Source organism: Notamacropus eugenii, chromosome 4, assembly GCF_028372415.1.
Source record: "Notamacropus eugenii isolate mMacEug1 chromosome 4, mMacEug1.pri_v2, whole genome shotgun sequence".
Lineage (NCBI taxonomy): Eukaryota > Metazoa > Chordata > Mammalia > Diprotodontia > Macropodidae > Notamacropus > Notamacropus eugenii.
Genome location: NC_092875.1, coordinates 45,703,167 through 45,725,705, shown reverse-complemented (window position 1 = coordinate 45,725,705; position 22,539 = coordinate 45,703,167). Strand labels below are relative to the sequence as shown.

Sequence of the window (22,539 nt, the reverse complement as noted above, 5' to 3'; positions counted from 1 at the left end):
TCCTCTCTCTCTCCTTTCCCTCTTCCCTTCCTCTAATGGATCCCATCCTGACATAGGCTTCCTTTCACATCACTCCACAGATAGTTGTTCCCCAATACCTATGTCCTTGTCAGAAGAGCCCCTTCCCAGTCTTCACCTCTGTGAGGAATGGGTATGCAAAGGAACAATTTTGTCTTCCAACCTTTCCTTTCACCCTCTTGATGTCCCATGTTTGTTCTGTTTGCCCGTTAAGTGTTAGTGAAAGTGACAGGCTCATTTTTTCAATGAAGACACTTTGGAAGTCTAGGGATCCTGTTTGAAAAGTAAGCATCCTTGAAGCCTCAAGCATTAAGCCATTAGCAATGGTTAAGGAGGCTGATTGAGAGGGCCTAAGGTATGTCATGAGTATAAATTCTTCAAGAGGATATGATGACTATCTCTGGGAAGACCACCACTTTACTAGAAGGACTTTAAGAAACCCTTGATGAGGTAGGTCTTTTGTTAGTGGCCATGTGGTAATATAAATGATCCTCAGACTGAGTGCTAAGAAGTTATTGATGCACATGCAAGAGATGAATGCTCTACTCTTTGGCTTGGCCCATCCCTGTACTCCCATGGCTCCTTTGTCCTGTCATGTACAATAAGAAACCATGAAGATCTTGCCCTCTCAGATTGATTTTTTTTTACTATAGAGACCATTCTCTGCTTCATTTCTTATCTAGCCTTAATCATTGAATGGGTGAATGGGCACTGCCTCAATCAAACAAAAACCTGTTAAAGATTTTAGCTTAAAAAGACCAAGGTCTCCCACTGCGCTGAGGGTCATCTCCAGTTATCCTGATCTATATCTCACCACTGGACTCAGATGGCTCTGGAGATGAAAGTAAAGCTAGTGACTTTGAACAACCCTCCTTCACTTAAATCCAATTCACTTGCATGTTACTGCATCACCTGCCTGATATCATGGTCCTCTTTGAGAATGAAGAACGAAGAACAACAAAAATAAGTGACTTATGAAGTCAGTCAGCTGACTTCTTGCACAGAAAGCAGAAAAAATACCCTTTGCCTCAAAGGGCTTCCTAGCCCCTGGCATTCAAGAGACTCCAGCCCTGGTAACCAAGTCTTCCCAGACTTCCAAGCAGGGTAAAGTATCCAGTCTCAAAGTTGAATGAATGAATATACACCTTTTGGTCCTTTCATGGCCCACAGATTTTGAATTTTTCCAGGTTGAAACATAGGAATTTCAGATTGTAGTCTCAGTATGCTATAACTTGCTTGGAGAATTTTGTATTCTTTCTAATAATTACCCAAAGCACTCCATTTGCAATTAATTACTCTGTTGTGCTCATCCCAAACCTTTCCCTCTACCTATTTTGCAAAAATACTATGTAGACCAAGGAAGAACTACGGAAGTATGGATTTTGGTAGTAGATAGAAGGCTGGCCTTGTAGTCAGGAAGAATGGGTATAAATATTGCCTCTGACACATTGATTCTGGGACCTTCCCAGTGCCTTCAGGCTACTCTTTAATTATAAGCAATTTGCTAATTTACAACTCTGAAAGAAGTTTCCCCACCAGGATGCAATCATGGCTCGGAATTTTTTTTCTTATATATTTTAAACTTTTAACTACACTCTCAGACTTTTATCATGATGGGTATAACATTGCTGGTATTAGATATATATAAATTACATATAACTTACAGTAGTAGTTTCTGGACTGCTGGGATAGTGTCTTCATGCTGAATTAGGAACCAGTTATTAATGCATCTGAAAGCATTGAGAATCTTGGTGGGGGATGCGGTAGAAAGAGTTTTTAGGGGTGGTGTTAGTTGGACAGCACCCACCAAGTGAATACACAAATCCCAGAGAAATCTTGCGAAGTTCAATGGTCGAACTATTGCCACTTTCTCCCAACCCCCACAAAAAAATCCAAAGTCAGTAACTACAATGTAAATGGATGGAACAATACACACCAAAAAATGAAAAATGCAAAGAAATTATAAAGATCAAGTGAAGAGATATGAAAAGAGAAGTGGGAGGTCTACAGATATTATAAATTGCATGTGTTTTCAGACTTTCACAATCAGTTCTGCTGATTTCTTCCCTTCCTTAAACAAACTGCATATTTCATATGGGGTGGCTCTGGTGGGGGCAGAGGGGCAAGAAGGATATGTGGGATACCATGGTAATATAAGAAACAGAAATCATCAATAAAAAATTCCATGAAAGAAAAAAGTCTCAAAATATAGCAATGCCTCTCAAAGGACCAAGCAGATGTTCCATTGCCCTATAGGAAGTCCCCAATCTTCAGTCACCTCTTAACTTGAGAATACTGAAGTCTATAGTCAGCTTTTGTTATGCTTAAATGTTCATGATTTTCAGCTATGACATAACTGTCTTTAGATGTAGAAAGACTTTAGATATAGAAAGCTTTTTTGGGCCCCTAACAAACAAATTTAAGGATTATGATTATATTAAAAGAGTATGAGAAATACCACAATTTTTAGGGTACTTCTCTGGTATAAGTGGAGAAAATATGGGGTCAGGAATGGGAACTCTCATGGGTTTGTAACATTGAGCTCTCATACTTAACATCCTCAACAACCAAAGAATTCATTGTATTTTTAATAGATGGATAATGAACGGAATTCCAATACCTCAAAGCAGAAATACTCGGGGAAGGTTCATCTGTGTGTTGCCCGCTACAGGTAAAAGCCAGCAACTTTTCTCCTCACTTTCTTCCAAATCATCATTTCTTCAGTTTGATAAAAGGACCAGAGTAGATTTAGAACTGAAAGGGATCTTGGTCATCTAGCCCACCACTCTCATTTTATAGTTGGGAGAACTGATCAAGTCTATGAAAGTTAGGTTCCTTACCCACAGTCACACAATTAGGAAGTAAGCCCAGATCCTCAGATTCCAGATCCTGTACTCTCTAATTTTTCTGAAGCATTACCTTAACTCAGGTTATCCATGGGAAGTCTGGCATACAGTAAGTGCTTAATAAACACTTGTTGACTGATGAGTAAAATGAGTGGGGTTGATTAGATGATTTCTAAAACTGCCTTCCAAAATAATATTCCACAATTCTGTGAAGATAGTGTGGCTGGGTGATTTGTCCTACTTGCCAAGTTTTCATTATTTGGGGCTTGAACAGCAGGGGACGGACCAACAAACAGCTCAGGACATCTTGCTTCCTCTCTAAGAGGAAATGGGACCTGGTTCTGCCAGAACTTTACAGGAGGCACCAATTATGAAGAGACCCCAACCATCCAAATATTTTTGCAGCCCAGTTATGGGGTGATGTTCTGGATACTTCAGTGGTGATAGGCAGGTACTGAATAATACATGGAGAGAATGTTATCACAAAGCTTTGTTTCCTTTGGCACACACTGAGCCAGCTAAGCCTGTCCCATTTCCCACTAATGGGCCTGACACAGCAGATCAGGAGCACAAAACATGGAAACTCAGGGAAACACACAGCCCCCTGCCAGGCTCGAATTAACTTCACATCCCCCAGAGAAGGAAGAGACCGTTTGAGGAGCAGGTGCTAAAGGCTTCCATAGCTTGCCAGTTGCTTCCCTGGCCAGCAGGAAACCAGGCAAAAATAAAATACAATTACCCCATTAATTTATTTATTAAACTTTAATTACTAAGTCGCTGTGGATAACCAAACACAATTCTCAGGAGTTATCTCCCATTTAAGGTTGCTTCACTGTGGTCGATATTTCAACAGTGAAGTTTTTATGATTGTTTTCTTTCCTCCTCACCCCCAACTAATGTAAAAAAACAAATGTGAATGGTATAGGAAGTGCACCCCACAGGGTTGGACTGGGGAAGAGATTGTGAAACATCTGCTTAAACTCAGAAAGCTTAGCAAGATGCTACCTGGAAAAATGGTTTTGCTTAGAAAGAAAATACTAGCAATTAAACAGGAAATCTTTAAAAAGCCTGATGGGAAAAAGCATGATATTGAGAAAATACACTGACTCTGGAGTCACAGAGCTTGGGTTTGAATCCTGTCTTGTATACAACCCTAATGACCTTGGACAAGTCACTCAGTGGGCCTCAGTTTCCTCATCCGTAAAATCAATTAACAAGTATTAGTTAAATACCTACTAAATACCAGGTTAGGTGCCAGAAAGATAATGATGAAGGGGTGGGGAAAGGAGAACATATAAATATATGCATACACACAAACATACACCTATACACACATGCATATATATTGTGTGCATGTATATGCATATATATACATATGTACATGCATATATATACATGTGTGTGTATATACACATATATCTATGCATGTATGTGCATACGTATGTACATTTATATGTGTGTACACATATAATACATGTGCACATATGTATGTGTGTACATACATACATCTACATACAAACACACATATCACCTAGGTACCAGGCAATGTGCTAAAGGGCTTTAAAAATATTATTTCATTTGATCCAGACAGACAGACAAAAAAGAAAAAGTCTTTGCCCTGGAGGAGCTTATATTCTTTTGGGATAGACATGTCTGTGTTATTAATATGTCTTTCTAAAACCAATCCAAAAATACAAGCTACATCTGGATGCCCAATAACAAATAAGGAATCTCCTGAGGAGGACCCATCGTTCAGACCCCCATTAGATGTTTTCCTTTGGGCTGGAGTTGATTGTATGTTACCTAATTATAACTTCAAATAGTATGAATTTGAATATATTGCATGGAATTCATTTTTTGCACTAATCAGAACCTGGCTGTATGTGGCAAGGAGGGGGAATCAGGAAAAGCCTCATGTAGAAGGTAATGGGATTGGTGTAGAGGACTTCAAAGGCCCCTTCTGTTTCTGGATCTGTGGTTCTGTGAGCTGACACTTATTTCCAGATCAGCTGCTGGGAACGGGAGTTTTGGTCAGCTCAGATTTCTTTCCCCTTTTCTGCCTCTTTTCAGAGGGTGGTCACAACTCATGGGATCTGACATGTGCATAGGTCTATAGGACTTAGAGACTGCTTCCCTCATGCTCTTTGCCCATCCAGATTCTCTGGCAACAGCATTCCCACTCTCCCCCCCACCCCATCTGACTGATTTCTGTTTTTAAGCTTGAGTACTGAGGAGAACAAAGATTTCAGCTGATGACTCTAGAACAAGGATGGGGAACCCTCAGCCTCAAGGCCACATGTGGCCCTCTAGGTCCTCAAGTGCTGAATTCTAAGTATACAAATTCAAAAGCAAGATAGTCCTTGATCTCAAGGAGCTTCCAATCTAATAAGGGGAATCAAAAGATTTAAGGGAGTGATGGTGGCCAGGGAATGGTATTTTCTTTTGTTAAGTCAGAGGGATGGTGAATGGAACCAGCCACAGAAGCATTTATTAAGCACCTTGTATATACAAAACACAGGATACAAACAAGAAGTTGTTGCTTGTCCTTAATGCTGGAAGAGGACTCAAATGACCTCACGATGTTGGAGTCAATGTATACTGTGTGCAACTGTGGCTGATCATATCAGCATAAGTTCTGAAGGCTCTACCACAGGTTGGACTCAAATAGTCTGTGTAATCATTTGGGAGGGAGATGTCTCTAAATCTGAGCATCTCAAATCCATGCCCTCAAGGAGAACGTATTCTGTTGCTAAAGGATACAACATGAATGCAGATACACAAATACATTATGATTTGAAGCAGGTTTGAGTAGTTGGCACAGACAGTTCAGGGGATTTCAATATTATATATCCATTATCAGATACCAAGGGTTCAGGACTCAGCTAAGAGAACTGGTTTCTCAGAGAGAACAGTACTGGGGAGGCTAGCTAATAGCCAGAAATTAAAAAAACCTTGATGGGCAAAAACATTGAGCCAAGATCAGTAAGGTGAAATATAATAGGAATAAATATAAGGCCTTCTAGTTGGGTTCAAAAAATCAACTTCCTGGGAGGAAATGTGGTTAGACAGAATTTTGCCTGCAAATGATCCAGGGATTTTAGTGAATTGCAGTTTCAATGTGAGTCAACAGTGAGATGTATAAAACTAAAGATAATGTGATCTTAGGTTCTATCAGGAGCAGAAGAATGTCAGGAATTAGGAGATGATGGTATCCCCTTTGTTCTGCCCCAGCCCAACCATATATTGGGCATTGTGCTCACCTTAGGATGAACACTGATAAACTGAGGGAGGCAACCAAGATTTTGAAGGCACTTTAAGTCATGCCATACGAGGAAAGAATTGGGAGCATTGATCCTAGAGAAGAGGTGACTTTTGCAGGAGCAGAGAGCTATATTAAAATATCTGGTGGGACATTATATTGAAGACAGATTAAATAGTTTATTCTACTTACAGGTGGAAGTTTTTCATAAAGTGACAAATTTAGATTTGATAGGAGGAGAGATTTACTAAGAATCACAGCTATCTAAAAGAAAAATTGGCTGCCTTGAGATCAAATGACCATTCAGTCAATAAACATTTATTAAGCACCTACTATGTACCAGGCACTTAAGCACTGGAAATACAAAGAGAGGCAAGAGACAGTCTCTGCCCTCAAGGAGCTTATAATCTAATGAGGGAGATGGTGAGTGTCCTCTCAATGGAAGTTTTCCAAGGCTAGATGATCCGCCTGTTAAGTGTGCCATAAGAAGGGATTCCTGTTCAGGTAGAGTCAGTCCTCTGAGTCAGTCAGGCAACTAGTCCTTATTAAGTGCCTGTGATGCTCTAGATACTGTACTAAATGCTGGGGATACAAAAAAAGGCAAAAGGTAATCCCTGCCCTTGAAGAACTTGATCTACTGGGGAGAGACAACATGTAAAAAATCTACAAACGGGATATATACAGGATAAATTGGGAGTTGGCTCAGAGGAAAGGTACTAAGATTAAAAAAGAAATAATGAGATTCCTTTCCATTGAGAAATCCCATGATTCTGCCACATCTGGCTATGATTCATTGATCTGAGTGAAGATGAAAAGTAACCCTAAGAAGGAGAAGTTTGGATCAAATTCACATTCTCCCACTGATTTGTTCTAAATTTGTTTTATTCTAGTTACAATCCCTTTGATGGACCAAATGAAAACCCGGAAGCCGAACTTCCCCTCACAGCAGGAAAATACCTCTATGTATATGGTGACATGGATGAAGATGGATTCTACGAAGGTCGTTATATTCTTTACTTCCATTTTACTTTATTTCAATTAATAAGCAATTGTATCCTCTCCCTACCAACCCACTTCAACTGAAACAAAAATTAAAACAAAATCCTACTAACTAATAGGTATAGTCAACAATAACTACAACAAAAAGCCTCACACTGACCTTCTCCAAAAATTTACATCTCAGTCTTCATCTTGAATCCACCTCTCCTTTGAAAGTCGGTAGAATGCTTCATTATGAGTTCTCTTCAATTGTGCTTTGTCATCGCGTTAATCAGTCAAGTCTTTCAAAATTGTTTTACAATGTTATTATATAAATTGCTCAGGTTCTGCTCACTTCACTCTTCATCAGTTCATACACATCTTCATAGGTTTCTCTGATATGAAGGTCTTTGACCAAACATAATTTCCCACAGGCATCAGGAACTACTTCCTACCATTCTGGTCTTTTTAAACCGTGTTCACCCTACCATGTACTCTGAAATTCAGTGACACTGGCTTTCTTGCTTTTGCTCACACAAGACATTTCATCTCCTGGGTCTTTTGACTGACTTTCCCCCCTGTCTGTAATCCTTTCCTACTCATTTTGACCTCTTGGCTTCCTTGGATCCCTTCAAGTACCTGATGAAGTCTCCTCTTCTACAAGAAGCCTTTTCTGATCCCCCTTAATTCCCACACCACACAACTCCTTGTGAAGAAAGCTGATTCAGAAGGTTTGGGAGGATTTTAGTTAATCAACAAGTATTTATTATGCCCCTACTATGGGTCAAGCACCGTGCTAAGTAATGGGGATACAAAGAAAGGTAAAAGACAGTCCCTGCTTTCAACAAGCTCAGATTCTAAGAGGGAAAATAACATACAAATGACTACATGCAAATAAATATAAAGGATAAATTGGAGATAATCAACACGGGGAAGGTACTAGGATTAAGGAGGTCCAAGAAAGGCTTATTACAGAAAGTGGAATTTTAGCTGAGATTTGAGGATGGCAACAAGGAAGGAGAGAATTTCTGGCACCAGGGACAGCCAGTGAAAGGACTCTGTGCCTTAGAAGATGGAGCGTCTTTGGCATTGGATCACAGAATACATGGTGAGGATTATAGTACAAGAAGACCAGAAGGATCAGAAGGGGTTAAAGGACTTTAAATGCCAAACAGAAGATATTTTATTTGATCCTGGACATAACAGGGAGTCACTGGAGTTTATTGACTATGGGGTAACATGCTCATTCCTGCGCATTGGCAGCTGAGTGGAGGATGGATTGGAGTGGGGAGAAAGTTGAATCAGGAAGACCAATGAACAGGTTACTGCAACAGTCCAGGCATGAGATGATAAGGACCTGAACCAGTAGAGTAGAAGTAGAGGAGAAAAGGAGGCATATTTGAGAGTTGCTATGAAAGTAAAATTGATGGGACTTGTGCAAAAGATTAGACCTGAGAAGTGAGAGAGACTGAGGCATCAAAGATGACACCTAAGTTTTAAGTCTGGGTAATGGAAGATGATGGTACCTTTCATGGTAATAGGGAAATCAGGAATAGGGGAGGGGAGAAAATAATGAGTTTGGCATTGTACATGTTGAGTTTGATATCTTCAAGGATATGCAGTTGAAGATGTTCAATGGGCAGTTGAAGACATGAAACTAGGTTTCAAGAGACAGGTTAGAGCTAGATAGATCTGAGAATCAACTATATAGAGAAGATAGTTGAATCTACAGGAGCCAATGAGATGAGCCAAAGAATATAGACGGCCCAAGACAGAGCCTTAAGGGACAGCTATGATGAATGGGTATGACCTGGATCAAGAGCCAGCAAAAGATTGAGAAGGAGCAGTCAGAGAAAAAGAGGAGAACCAGGAGAGAGCAGTATCATGAAAATCTAGAGAGAAGAAAGTATCAAGGAAAAGAGGGTGGTTGGCAGTGTCAAAGGCTAAAGAGAGGTCAAGAAGGGTGAAGATTAAGAAAAGTCATTGGATTGGGAAATCAAGAGATCATTGATGACTTTGAGAAGAGCAGTTACAATGAGGTTTATAAATAGCAGTACTGCTGTCTATCTGGATTGATAGAAGTCCTGTCATCATCTGGCATTCCCTATAGCCAATTAGATTCACAAAAACAAAAAGGGAACTCCATGCCATCCCCCCAGTAAGGAAGCTGCCTCTACCAATGCACAAGTATATCTTCTTTGCAACTAAGAGTCCTGAATTTGGTAAATGGATTCATTTTTAATAATAATGATAGAATCTACATGGGTGAGTGAAATAGTAATGGAAGTTCACTCCTCCTCACACCCAAGGCTTCTATAACATGGCAACTGTTGAGTTGCTACCTTTCAGAGGCATTAACTCACTTGCCTATGATTACTCAAGTAGTGTCAAAGGCTAGATTTGAATTCACGTCTTCCTGACTTCGAGTTAGCACCCTGTAGACACCATGTTATCTCAAGTACCTATGTAACTTTCAATAGTATAAGACACACGTGTGTAACCCATGCTATTTACTTAGCCTGAAGAAGGAATGTTTGCTTGTTTATGTATTCATCAATGGATTCAAGGAAGGAGGAAATAAGTATTTATCAAGCACCTACTATGATCCAGTCACTATGCAAATACTGTCTTATTTGATCTTCACAATAACCCTGGGAAGTAGTAGCTATTTTTCCCATTTCACAGTTGAGGAAACCTGAGACAAACAGTGGTTAAGTGACTTGTTCAGAGTCAGATATAGTAAGTGTCTGAGGCAAGATTTGAACTCAGGCCCAGTGCTGTGTCCACTCCACCACCTGACCACCATACAATAACTCCATGGCTCATTAAGGGTTGGTCACCACAGTATGAAAACCACAATTTTAAGACCTAGGGGGAAATTCAACAGGATTAGCCTGTCAGGATTTCTTCACCCAGTTCTTTCTTTACCTACACAACTGGTTTTTCTTGCATACCAGGTCAGAACACACATCAGTGTAACATTTCCCAGATTCAAGAAAGAACATACTTCTGAGTCCCCCATTTAGTTGTTGCATAGAAACAGTAAAACTATGGAAATAACCAAGAGCCTATGGGTCAGGTGGGAATTGTGGATGTTTTCTATTTATGCCATTCTCAGTCGCCACCAAACTGATCACATCCGTACGCAGAATAAGAAAGTTGGAATTTTCCAACCAAAACAGTGTATGGTCTCATCTGAGGCATCATATTCATTTGTTGGCATGTCATTTTAAAAAGGACCCTGATATGCTGGACATTATCCATAGGAGGACTAGTTCATTGATAGAGAATGTCAAACTCATGCCATATAATTCAGTGAAAGGAATGAGATATTTTGACTGGATAAGAGAACCATTGAGGGAAAAAGGAACATTACAGATATATCCAATGATTTCAGGGGATATCATATGATAAAGGGATTAGATTGTTTTGTTTGACTCCAGAAGACAGAACTACAAGTGATGGGTATTAATTATAGAGAAGCAAATTTTAGATCCGTTTAAGGACAAACTTCCCAACTATTAGAGGCAAACAAAAATAGAATTGGTTGCCCTGGAAGGTAGTGAACTCCCCCTCATTGGAGGTCTTCAGGCAAACATTAGATATCCACTTTTCTTCAGCCTTATAGAGAGGATTCTAGCTCAGGAATGGGTTGATTGGAGTATTATTGTACTATAAGGAATGATGAGCAGGATGCTTTCAGAAAAACCTGGAAAGACTTACATGAACTGATGTGAAGTGAAACAAGCAGAACCAGAGGAGTGTGCATAGTAATAGCAATATTGTATGATGATCAACTGTGAGTGACTTAGCTATTCTCAGTAACACACTGATTGATCCAAGACAATTCCAAAAGGACTTATGATGAAAAATGCTATCCACCTCCAGAGAAATACTTGATAAAATCTGAACACAGACAGAAGAAAACTTTTTTTTTAATTTCTTTATTTTTCTTGGAGGTTTTTTTTTGGGGGGGGGGGTTGTGTTTTCTTTCACAACATGACTACTGTGGAAATATGTTTTACATGACTACACTTGTAAAACCTTAATCAAATTGCTTGCTTTTTCAATGAGGAGGGAGAGAGAATTTGAAGCACAAATGAATATTAAAAATTATTTTTACATATAATTTGGTAACAAAATATTTTTAAAAGATGCAAAAAAGAGGGAAAAGTAATGGATTGGATTTGAAATGCGATGAGGTCCTGGCCAACTCTGACCCATTATGTGATTCTGCAGTTCTCTGAAATGGTTTATACATTTGTCACATTTTCTGCTCTACAAATAGGAGAGAAACAAGTAAACTTGGTAGCAGTAGCTGGATGGATTGGCAGTCAAAGGGTCTAGTTAATTCATTCCCTAAACTATTCAATTAAAAACTAAGAAATCAATTATCTCTTCCAGTTTGCCTTTGCTAATAGAAATGCTGTGAAACAACACACAGTTCCTTTGGTTTGGAACCACCATACCAATGGACCCCTCTTTTCTAACCTTACCACTTTTTCTTGGTGCAGCCTTGGCTGAAACACCCTTGAAGGTTTTGTGCACACTCTCAAGTCATCTCTGTTGGCCCTTGTACATGGTGATTCTGAAGGCTTGCTGATTCACTTCCTGAGAGCCTGTTCACTTTTTAGCACAGTGTTTCTGTTTCAATCTTCAAAATAATTCCAAGGCATCTGGTAGCAAAGAGTGAGTCCTTGGCATAAATTACCATTCTGGTATTGATTCACACAGGAACATGGGATCCATGCCCAAGGACAACTGCCAATGAGCAGCACTTTGGTTACATGGAAAGCCTTCCTTAGTCATTGTTGAAGCCTAAACACATGGGTGCCCATGGCATCCCATGACTGCAAGAATGGTAAGTGGTAGCAATAGCAGTGTGGTCCTCTCTGAGCAGTCAGAACCAAGGACAGGGATGGCTTTGAATTGACCAAATCCTAAGCCCATGGGACTAGTTATAAGTAGGTTGAGAATATTGTCACCACACCCAGAGCCTACTTTAAACTCAAATGTTAGTCTGTGACCTGTCGTATCCCATGTTTCCTGCCTCTCAGATATCTAGTCAACGTTGAATATCTCTGGTGTATTAAACAATGAAGAAGACATTTGGAGACAGAGTCTTGATCTGTCCTTTTCCCATGCTTAGGATCTTACAAGTCTGTGGCTTTGCCTAAAGGATGCTGTTCCTTCCAGGTTGCTTTTCCATTTATTCCCACTGTGACTTTGGAGAAATTCATGTCCCTTCTGTTTGATTTAGTTTTGTCATCTTTTAAGAACTATCTCAAATCCCACCTTCCTCTCAAATCCCACCTCCCACCAGTCCCATCAGCTGCTGCTGCTTTCTCCTCTGAGATTACCATCTATCTACTCTCTGTACAATGTCTAGCCAGGCAGCTAGATGACTCAGTGGATGGAGAGCTGGACCTGGAGTCAGGAATATCTGGGTTAAAATCGTGCCTCACTTAGCTCTATGACTCTAAGAAAGTCACTTTTTCTCCCTTAGTTTCCTCATCTGTAAAAGGGGACAATACTAACATATAAAGTGCTTTGCAAATCTTAAAGTGATATATATATATATATATATGTATACACACACACACACACACACGTATGCTAGTTTATTATCATTGTTGTTGTTCTGTGCCTACTGATTTCCATCTTGTCTCCCCCATTAGAATTTTATCTCCTTGAGGTCAGGGACCGTATTTTTGCCTTTCTTTATATCACCAGAACTTAGCACATAACAAGTGAATAATAAGGGATTGTTGACTGACTGAGTCATAAATTGGACTAGATTTCCTTAAAGCTCTAATGCTGGTGAGTCTATGATTCCAAAAGTATTTTGACAAAACTGTGCAGAATTAATTGTCAGGGTGTTTGGATAATAATGGCGAGGTTTCTGTAGTACTTTAAGGTTTACATCTCATTTGATTATTATCTAATTTAGTTCTTACAATAATGATGAGGAGGAGGATAGCATTGATAGAATATTTTGTGGTTTGCAAAGAATTTTATAAATATCATCTCATTTTTTCCTCATAGCAGCCCTGAGAGGTAGGTACTACTACTATCTCCATTCTACAGATTGGGAAACAGAGATGGAGAGAGGTTTAGTGACCTGACACACATGCAGTAAGTGTCTGAGAAAAGATTTAAACTTAGAATTTCCTGACTCCAAGTCCAGTACTCTACCCAGTCCCTGGCTGCCTCTAGAGATGAGCAATAAAGAAAAGTTGCACATGGGCAGATCTCAACTTACTATAAAGATCAGAGACTATCCAAAAATGGAACAGGATGTCTTGGGAGATTTTCTCTCACTTGAAGTCTTTAAGCCAAAGGTGAATGATCCATTGTTAAAGATGTCATGAGAGGGATTCTTGTTCAGGGATCAAGCAGTTGGACTCAATGACCTTGGAAGTTCCTTTGGATTCTGAGAATCTATGATTCTGTGATTCTCCTTCCACAAGGACCATGATTTTGGCTACATCTCCAAGGTTTCTCTCCTATGCATGTAGAAATAAAATTAGCACATAGAAAAGGGACAACAGGGAGCCATTCATTTTTCTGAGTTCAAATCTGGCTTCAGATACTTACTTTTTGTGTGACCCTGGACAAGTCACTTAATCCTGTTTGCCTTAGTTTTCTCATCTGTAAAATGAGTTGGAGAAGGAAATGGCAAACCACTCCAGTATTTTTGCCAAGAAAACCTCAAATGAGTTCATGAAGAGTCAGATACAGCTGAACAACAATAATTATTATCAAGACAGTGTGATACAGTGACTAAAAAACTAGTCTTAAAATTAGGAAGACCTGGGTTAAAGCCTTGTTTCCAGCATACACTATGTGCCCATGCACAAATTGATTAATCTCTCTGTGCTATAGGCCAGATGAGCTAAGTGGTGCAGTAGATAGAGCACTGGGCCTGGAATCAGGAAGATTCATCTTCCTGAGTTCAAATCTAGCCTCAGACACTTATTAGCTATGTGACCCTGGGTAAGTTACTTAACCCTGTTTGCCTCAGTTTCCTCAACTGTAAAATGAGCTGGAGAAGGAAATGTCAAACCATTCCAGCATCTTTGCCAAGAAAATACCAAATCAGATCACAAAGAGTCAGACACAACTGAACAACAAAGCTCTAGGTGAGCTCTCTGTGAGACTCTGAGTAGAAGAGAGAGTGCCAAACTGCATTGGAAGAAAGTGTTTCCTCACCCGGGAGGTCCCAATGCCAGTGAAATCACAGGATTAGTTCCAATCTCTATAATAATAATACATAACCTTTAAGTTATACAGAACACTTCACATATATGCAATAACCCTGTGAAAGAGGTGCTATGATCCCCCATTTTACAGATCAGGAAAACTGAGGTGCTTGAGCTAGTGGCAGTAAGACTCAAGGGTGACACTTGAACTCTACTGCTCAAGCTCTGGATCCAGCACTCTTTCCACTGTACCGTCATCCAAGAACCACTCCTAGCTAAGGTGTAAGAGGCTCTTTGCTAGGTTGGCTGAAGGGTGAAGGATTTTTCCATCCTTTCCATCCCGAATACCATTTACAAAGCATAAAAGGTCTGTGATCTTCATCAATGGAAAGAAAACCTGCAGAGATCCATGAAGAACTGATGTATTGATTAAGAGGATTAAGAGGCAGCATTTGTGTGCTTGTTTCTACCATGGGAAAAAATCAGCGTGTGTTTCAGCTTTTAATTGTATTTTACATTACTCTTCTACAAAGCTATAACAAGCACTTTGGGCACCCAGCATGAACTTCCCAGAAATGTCCCTGGAGCAAATAGAATGAAATATAGCATCCAATCAACTTTAAAAGAAAAATTCCATTGAAAAAGGAGGAATAACAGCTAAGCTTAGTTTTGTTTCCAGATGGAGCCTCAATTTATATGGAAGGTACCTCAAAGGTCATTCAACCCAACCATCTCTTTTTACAGATGAAACTGAGGAAACTGAGATTCAGTAAAGGTGACATGACTTAGGATCATAGGATCACCTACCTAGAAATAGAGACCATCTAGTACAGCTCCCATATTTGAGAGATGAGGGGACTAGAAAGTTAAATAACTTGCCTCAGATCACATAGGTAGTCAGTGAGGATGATGACGATGTTGAGGGAGATGAAGAAAGATGAACGTCACCTAAGCCTTCTAAACTTCAGTGTCCTTGGGCAGAGCCTATTTAGAGCCCTTCTGTCAAGTGAACAGGTCAGCAAACATTTATTGAGTTATTATTTGCCATGCTAAATGCTGAGAATACTTAGCACAAGAAAACCAAAAAATAAAATCTTGGCGCTGAAGAAGCTCAAAGTCTAATGGGGAAAGAACACATCCGTAGATATGTATAAACAAGTTTATCTATGATTTCCAATTTATTATATCTGTGTGTCCAGTATATACTGTTTACATATATAATATATTCAGTATATATGATAAATTGGAAATAATCAAAAAAGGGATCTATATGGTATATATTATATATAAAGTATTTGTGCAGTATACATGATAAATTGCTATGTGGTGTATGTACGATAAACTGGAAATATCAAAAGAGGGGTATATACAGTATACACAAATTATATATAGTATATATAATGAATTGGAAATAATCCACCATGCAGACACAGTATATATACAGTACATATCTGCATGTATATATGATAAATTGGAAATCAACAGAGGGATATATACAATATATACATATATAGTATGAATGAACTGTATATACAATAGATATAATAAATGAAAAATAATCAACAGAGGGATATGTGTACAGTAAAATATGTGTACACGGTATATATAGAGAGAGAAAGAGAGACAGAGAGAGAGTATCCATATTCAAGATATATGCAATATATAGTATGTATGTATACGATAAATTGGATATCAACAGATATATATATACACACATATAGTATATATGATAAATTGGAAACAATCAACAGAGGGATGTCTACAGCGCATACATATATAGTACATACATATACAGCATATATTCAGTACATATGTGAGATAAATTGGAAATAATCAATAGAGGGATATATAAAATATATGCCTATATAGTACACATGAATTATTTATACAGTAGGTATAATAAATGGAAAATAATCAAGGGAGGGATATGTATACAGTAATATATGTGTACACAGTGTGTGTACATATATACAGCATATACATATTCAGGATGTATGTAATATACTGTGTGTATATACATGATAAACTGGATAGAATCGACAGATATATATACACACGCACATATAGTATATGTGATAAATTGGAAATAATCAATAGATGGATGCATACAGCATATACATATATAGCATATACATATACAGTATATATGCAGTACATATATGAGATAAATTGGAAATAATCCACAGAGGGAAGGTGCTAGCACTAAGGAAGATCAGGAAAGGCTTCTTGTAGAAGGTGAGATTTTAGCTGGGACTTGAAGGAAGGCAGACATGAAGAGGGAGAAAATTCCAGGCATGGGGGACAGACAGTAAAAATGCTGGGAATCAGGGGAGGGGGTGTCTTTTAGGAGAAAAAGCAAGGAGACAGGTGTCACTGGATGGCAGGATAGGAGAAAGTAAGGTTTCACAAGGCTAGGAAAACTGTTCAAACAGTAATGTATTATCGAACTGTGTGAACTTCACAGAAACTCAGGGTTTGTATGTCCTTCAAGACCATTTTCAGATAGAATGCCTCCCTGATTCTCAACCTTCCTAGTGTGTTTCTGGCTGTTGTGTCAAGGCAAGGGAAAATTCCAGTTATTTTCATTGTGATAATGCTGTTTTTTGTCCACAACAGGGGAACTACTAGATGGACAGAGAGGACTGGTACCTTCCAACTTTGTGGATTTTGTCCAGGATAATGAATCCCGTCTGTCCAACACGCTGGGGAGTGAACAGGATCAGAATTTCCTCAATCATTCTGGTGTGGGCTTGGAAGGAGAAAGTATCCTAGATCTGAATTCGCCCACCCAAGGAGACTCCAGCATCATCAACAATGGGGCTGGGACGCTGGACGTGAACATTGATGAGATTGGAGAAGACATTGTGCCTTACCCTAGACGAATCACCCTTATCAAACAACTAGCCAAAAGTGTTATTGTGGGCTGGGATCCCCCGGCTGTGCCACCAGGATGGGGGACAGTGATCAGCTACAATGTCCTTGTTGACAACGAGACCCGCATGAATCTCACGCTGGGAAGCAGAACTAAAGCCCTGATAGAAAAGCTGAACATTGCAGCCTGCACGTACCGGATCTCCGTGCAGAGCATCACTAGCCGGGGAAACTCAGACGAGCTCCAGTGCACTTTGCTTGTGGGCAAGGATGTTATAGTGGCCCCTTCCCATTTACGGGTAGACCACATCACTCAGATTTCAGCTGAGCTCTCCTGGCTCCCAACCAATAGCAATTACAGCCACATTATCTTTCTCAATGAGGAGGAGTTTGACATCGTCAAGGCCGCAAGGTATAAGTATCAGTTTTTTAACCTGAAGCCCAACATGGCTTACAAAGTGAAGGTTTTGGCGAAACCCCACCAGATGCCGTGGCAGCTTCCTCTGGAGCAAAGAGAAAAGAAGGAAGCCTTTGTGGAGTTTTCTACTCTGCCAGCAGGTTGGTTCCATTCAGCCTACTAGGTATAAGGCACTGTACTAGGCACTGGAGATACATAGATAATAAAATTATTGAAGAAACAACATTAATATGAATACTATACCCTATATTTTAGGTTCATCTAGGAGAAACAATTTTATTTTATTTAGCATTAATCTAATATACAGAAACTTCTAGTTTGGAGGGAAAGATAACCAAATAGGAATAGCCCTCCATGTCCATTGACATAGCTTTCTGCCCCAAGATAATTTTGAGTAACTTTCACAGAATCTTGAACAAAGCAAAGATCTCAATATAGAAAAAGACAGTTGGGGTTTACAATCCAGAATTTTTATATGACCAAGTCACCATCCCATTCATCCCATTCCCCTGTGGGAAGGCTGGGTTGTCAGGATAGAGAATCTTTTTTGAATAAGGGGCATGGAGCTGCCTTCTTATCATAGTAGTAGAAGGCACTTCCCTTAGGTGGGTCCTTTAGGGGTGGAGAAGACAATGCTGTAGATAAGAAAAGAGTTATCCTTGTTAAAAGGTTGGGTACCAGCCCCTTGGGCAGCTAGGTGGCACTATAGTGCACAGAGCACTAGGCTTGGAATTCATTTTCTTGAGTTCAAATCCGGCCTCATTCACTTATTAGCTTTGTGACCCTGGGCAAGTTGCTTAAACCTGTTTGCCTCAGTTTCTCATTTGTAAAGTGGACTGGAGAAGGAAAGGGCAAACCATTCCAGTGTCTTTGCCCAGAAACTCCAATGAGGCTGATGAAGTTTGGAAAAGGGGGAGGGGGTACAAATTCTGGAACCCACCTCCAAAGACCAGAGTATAGAGGTGGGCCATCTGGAATGAATTCACAGACTCAAGACATTTAGTAGCTATGTGACCCTGGGCAAGTCATTTAACCTTGTTTGCTTCAGTTTCTTCATCTGTAAAATGAGCTAGAGAAGGAAATGGCAAACCACTTCAGTGTCTCTGCCATGCAAACCCCAAAACAGGGTCACAAGTTCAACACAACCAAAAAAATGACTAAACAATGAATGTGCCAGGCACTGTGCTAAGTGCTTTCCAATTATTATCTCATTTGATACTCACAGCAACTCTGGGAGGTAGGCCCTATTATTATCTTCATTTTACACTTGAGGAAACTGAGGCAAATAGAGGTTGTGACTTGTCCAGGGCCATCCAGCTAGTAAGTATTGGAGCCTAGATTGGAACTCAGGTCTATCCTTCTTTTCTTTCTCTGTCTCTGTCTCTCTTTGTTTCTCTTTCCCTCCCTCCATTTCTCCCCCTCCCTCTTGCAGTTCCTTTCTTTCTTCCCCCCTTCTCTTTTAGTTGGATTCACATCATGGTCCTTTCCTTAAGCCTTTGGCCTTCAAGCTTATGGCTATCCATGCTTGCCATCCCACTTGTACCTTTTATTCATACAGTCGCCATATTCAAAGGGGTAAAATACAGAGTTCATCTCCCCCTCTCTCCCGTTTATGTAGTAGGAGTCTTAAATCTGGAAGTAGAACACCTGCTCTTACCCCCTTGATTTCATTGCATTAGAAAGACCTCCAAAAAGTCCCCATAGGATTTAGAGCTAGGAAGGATCTTAGAGGTCATCTAATCCAACCTCCTCATTTTCCGTATGAGGAAACTGGGACCAAGAGAAGGAAAATGACTTGATTAGTAAGAAGCTGAGCTGAGGTGAGAACCTGGATCAACCCATTCAAAACCAATTCTTATCCTAATACCCATCGACTACCATGATGAGTTTAAGATCTTTGTCTATAAACATGACTAGAACCTCTGGCTCTTAGAAAAGGAGACACCAGATATGGTCATGGATCAGCCATGGTATTTCCAAAGGGCTGTAATGTATAAAACCAATGGCCCCCAACAGTCCTAGACAACAAGAAAGCAGGACGTGTATTTTGTTCTTCTGGCTAAGATAATCATCAGAGAAAATGCACTTAATTCTAAATAATGATAACAGCAATAATAACATCTAAAACTATTGGAAGTACGGGCAGCTCAGTGAGCAGCTCATTAGCAACTCAGCCTGCCTGCTTCCCCTAGCAGAGAGATCCAGGTCAGGAAAACCAGTATGAGGTCACCCCTTTAGAGAAGAAAGGAGACATGCTGAAGGGTCATGGGTCGATTTGGCTCTATTTTGCATGCATTAGGGGCTGAAATGAGGCTAGAATTGGTTTGACTTTGTACACATTAGGGGAGCTTTCTCATCAGGAACCAAGGGGCAGAGTTAGAAGAAGGATTTCCCACTCTCCCTGACCCCTACACCACACAAAGCCACATATATCTTGGCTCCATAGGAGAGTGGGAAGAGCTCAGGCCTAGGAGTCAAGGGTCCTGGGTTTGAATCCCAATTCTGTCTTTCATTTGCTGTGTGACCTTATGTTAGTTTCTAAAACTTTATGGGCCTCAGTTTCCTCATCTGGAAAATAAAGGCGTTGGATCTGATCCACCTCTAATATTCCTTGACTCTTTGAAGAAGAAGTTGTTAACCTTCCATGGATAGATTTCAAAAGATCAGTGAACCTGGATGGGGAAAAAATGACTTTATTTTCAATATCCTCTAACTGAAATTTAGCATTCCGTTCAATTATGAATGAAGGCTATTATCCTGAGGTTTTGCCAGTCTGACACATGTAATAAAAACCATGTATATAATAATATAAAAAACATAATAATAAAATAACCATGATATAAAAAATGTTAAGAACCTCTGCTATAAAATATGTGGTAGGTATGGAAGGTGGGGAGGGAGGACTTTGCTGGGGACAAGAAGTGAAATCATTTGCTTATGTTCCAAGCACTTTTTTTCTTTTTAAAGTTTCATTCTAGGCTTACTCGACAGAGGAAAAGTCCAATGAGAAGAGGGTGAAGGTGGGGGGTGAGGAGGCAATAATGGGAACTCCAATGAACAGCTTTTTTATATCATCTCTCACTTATTCTTTTTAACCAAACATTCCCTATCTGTTTTCTCATTCTCATGTTGCCCACGACTCCCACTTAATACTTAATGCTAAAATCAATTGCTGGTTGTTCAGCTGCTTTCAGTCATGTCTGACTCTTCATAACTCCATTTGCAATATTCTTGGCAAAGATACTTGAATGGTTTGCCATTCTCCAGTTCATTTTAAGGATGAGGAAACTGAGGCAAACAGGGTTAAGCAAATTCTCCAGGGTCACACAGCTAGTGTCTGAGGCCAGATTTGAACTCAGTTCTTTTTCATTCCATACCCTGTGCCACCTAACTGCCAAAATCAATACTAAATAAACTCCAAGAAGGTCAGATAGAATGTGAACTCCTTGAGGTGAGGGCCTTATTTCATTTTTATCTGCAGCACCTAACACAGTGCCTATCATATACTCAAATACTCCAATGGATGCATCTTCTCTTAAATGCAAATTTTCCCTTCAAAGGTGGAAATCAAAACCCATCTATGCTCACCCATCCTATGCAGTTTCCCCGTGTTATCCCATGCCAGGCATGCTGGGTAGTACTTCCTTAATTTCTTTTAGCATCTTGAGACTGCCAAAGCCATTTACATTGTCCATCAATCAGCAAATATTTATTTATTATTTAATGTGTGTTAGACCCTGCACTAAGTACTAGGGAATACAAAGAAAAACCCAAACCAATCCATCCTTGCCCTCAGGGAGTTTATATTCCAGTTCAGTAGACTATATGTACATAAGTAAATATGTACAAGATATTTACTACCTTGGGCATATCCATTTACAAACAAGGAAACTGAGGCTGAGAGGTTAACTGAATTGCTCAGGGTCATACAAGCTCATAAGTGTCTGAGGCAGGATTTGAACTCATGCCTTTCTGATTCCACCTACTCATTACACCACCTAGCTGCCTATAAGGATGTGAGTAAAGAGGGGAGGGAATGAGGGGTAAAATGAGGGATGAAGAGTAATCTAGTTTGGCTAGAATATTGATTAAGTTAATTAATGTTAATTAAGAAGGAACACAGCCCAAGTTATGACTGGACAGGTGATTCGCAACTGGATGATGAAGGCCTTTGATAAACAATGGGAATCCCCTAAAAGTTTCTGAGTAGGGGATGCATGTATTTCATGTGGTGTATTAGGGTGATGTCTCAGACAAGAGGAGTGAAGGATGGATTTTAAAGGGTTTAGTTACTGGCTGGACATGGTGGTTGCATGTCCTGCTGCTGGGGAGGCTAAGGCTGGTGGATCACTTGAGCTTGGGAGTTCTGACCTGGCGTAAGGTTAGAACAAATTCACACTAAATCTGGCATCAATATGGTGAATTCCTGTAAATGGAGGGATACCACACTTCCCAACCACTCCTCATATCAGATAATATCAGGGTAAAGCTTCTGGGCTCATCAGTATTGGGTTTGGCCTCATGAACTGTCATCACATCTGGGTGAGATAGGGAGATCCAATCTCTTGCCTACAAAAATAAGGGAGGGATGGAGGGGATGGACTGGAAGTCAGAAGAGATTAGCATAATCACCTAGGTTAGAAAAGAACATGAACTGAGGTCATGGCAATGGGAGAGAAAAGAAGGGACTTAGATGTGAATGTATTATGGTTAGAAAAATGAAAAAATTGACAACTGGCTGAATACATGCAGTCAAGGACCAGGAAGAGACAAAGATGAATCAAAGGCAGCCAGGTGGCATAGCGTATAGAGTTTCAAACCTGAGTCAGGAAGACACAAGTTCAAATTTGAGCCCAGACATTCACTGACTGTGTGACCCTGAACAAGTCAATTAACATCCGTCAGCTTCAGTTATCTTATCTATAAAATGGGGATAATAGTAACACC

At 39.8% G+C, this 22,539-nt stretch overlaps 1 protein-coding gene across 4 annotated transcripts in view; it reads left to right on the top strand.

The window, feature by feature from the left end:
* RIMBP2 (RIMS binding protein 2) overlaps positions 1-22,539 on the top strand; it is a 475,720-nt gene that overhangs the window by 398,956 nt on the left and 54,225 nt on the right. For all 4 annotated transcript variants that reach the window (XM_072600737.1, XM_072600735.1, XM_072600738.1 and 1 more), the window contains 3 exons: positions 2,613-2,689; positions 7,014-7,123; positions 16,920-17,732. In XM_072600737.1, coding sequence (XP_072456838.1) covers positions 2,613-2,689; positions 7,014-7,123; positions 16,920-17,732 — 1,000 coding nt within the window. The remainder of the gene's footprint in view (positions 1-2,612; positions 2,690-7,013; positions 7,124-16,919; positions 17,733-22,539) is intronic.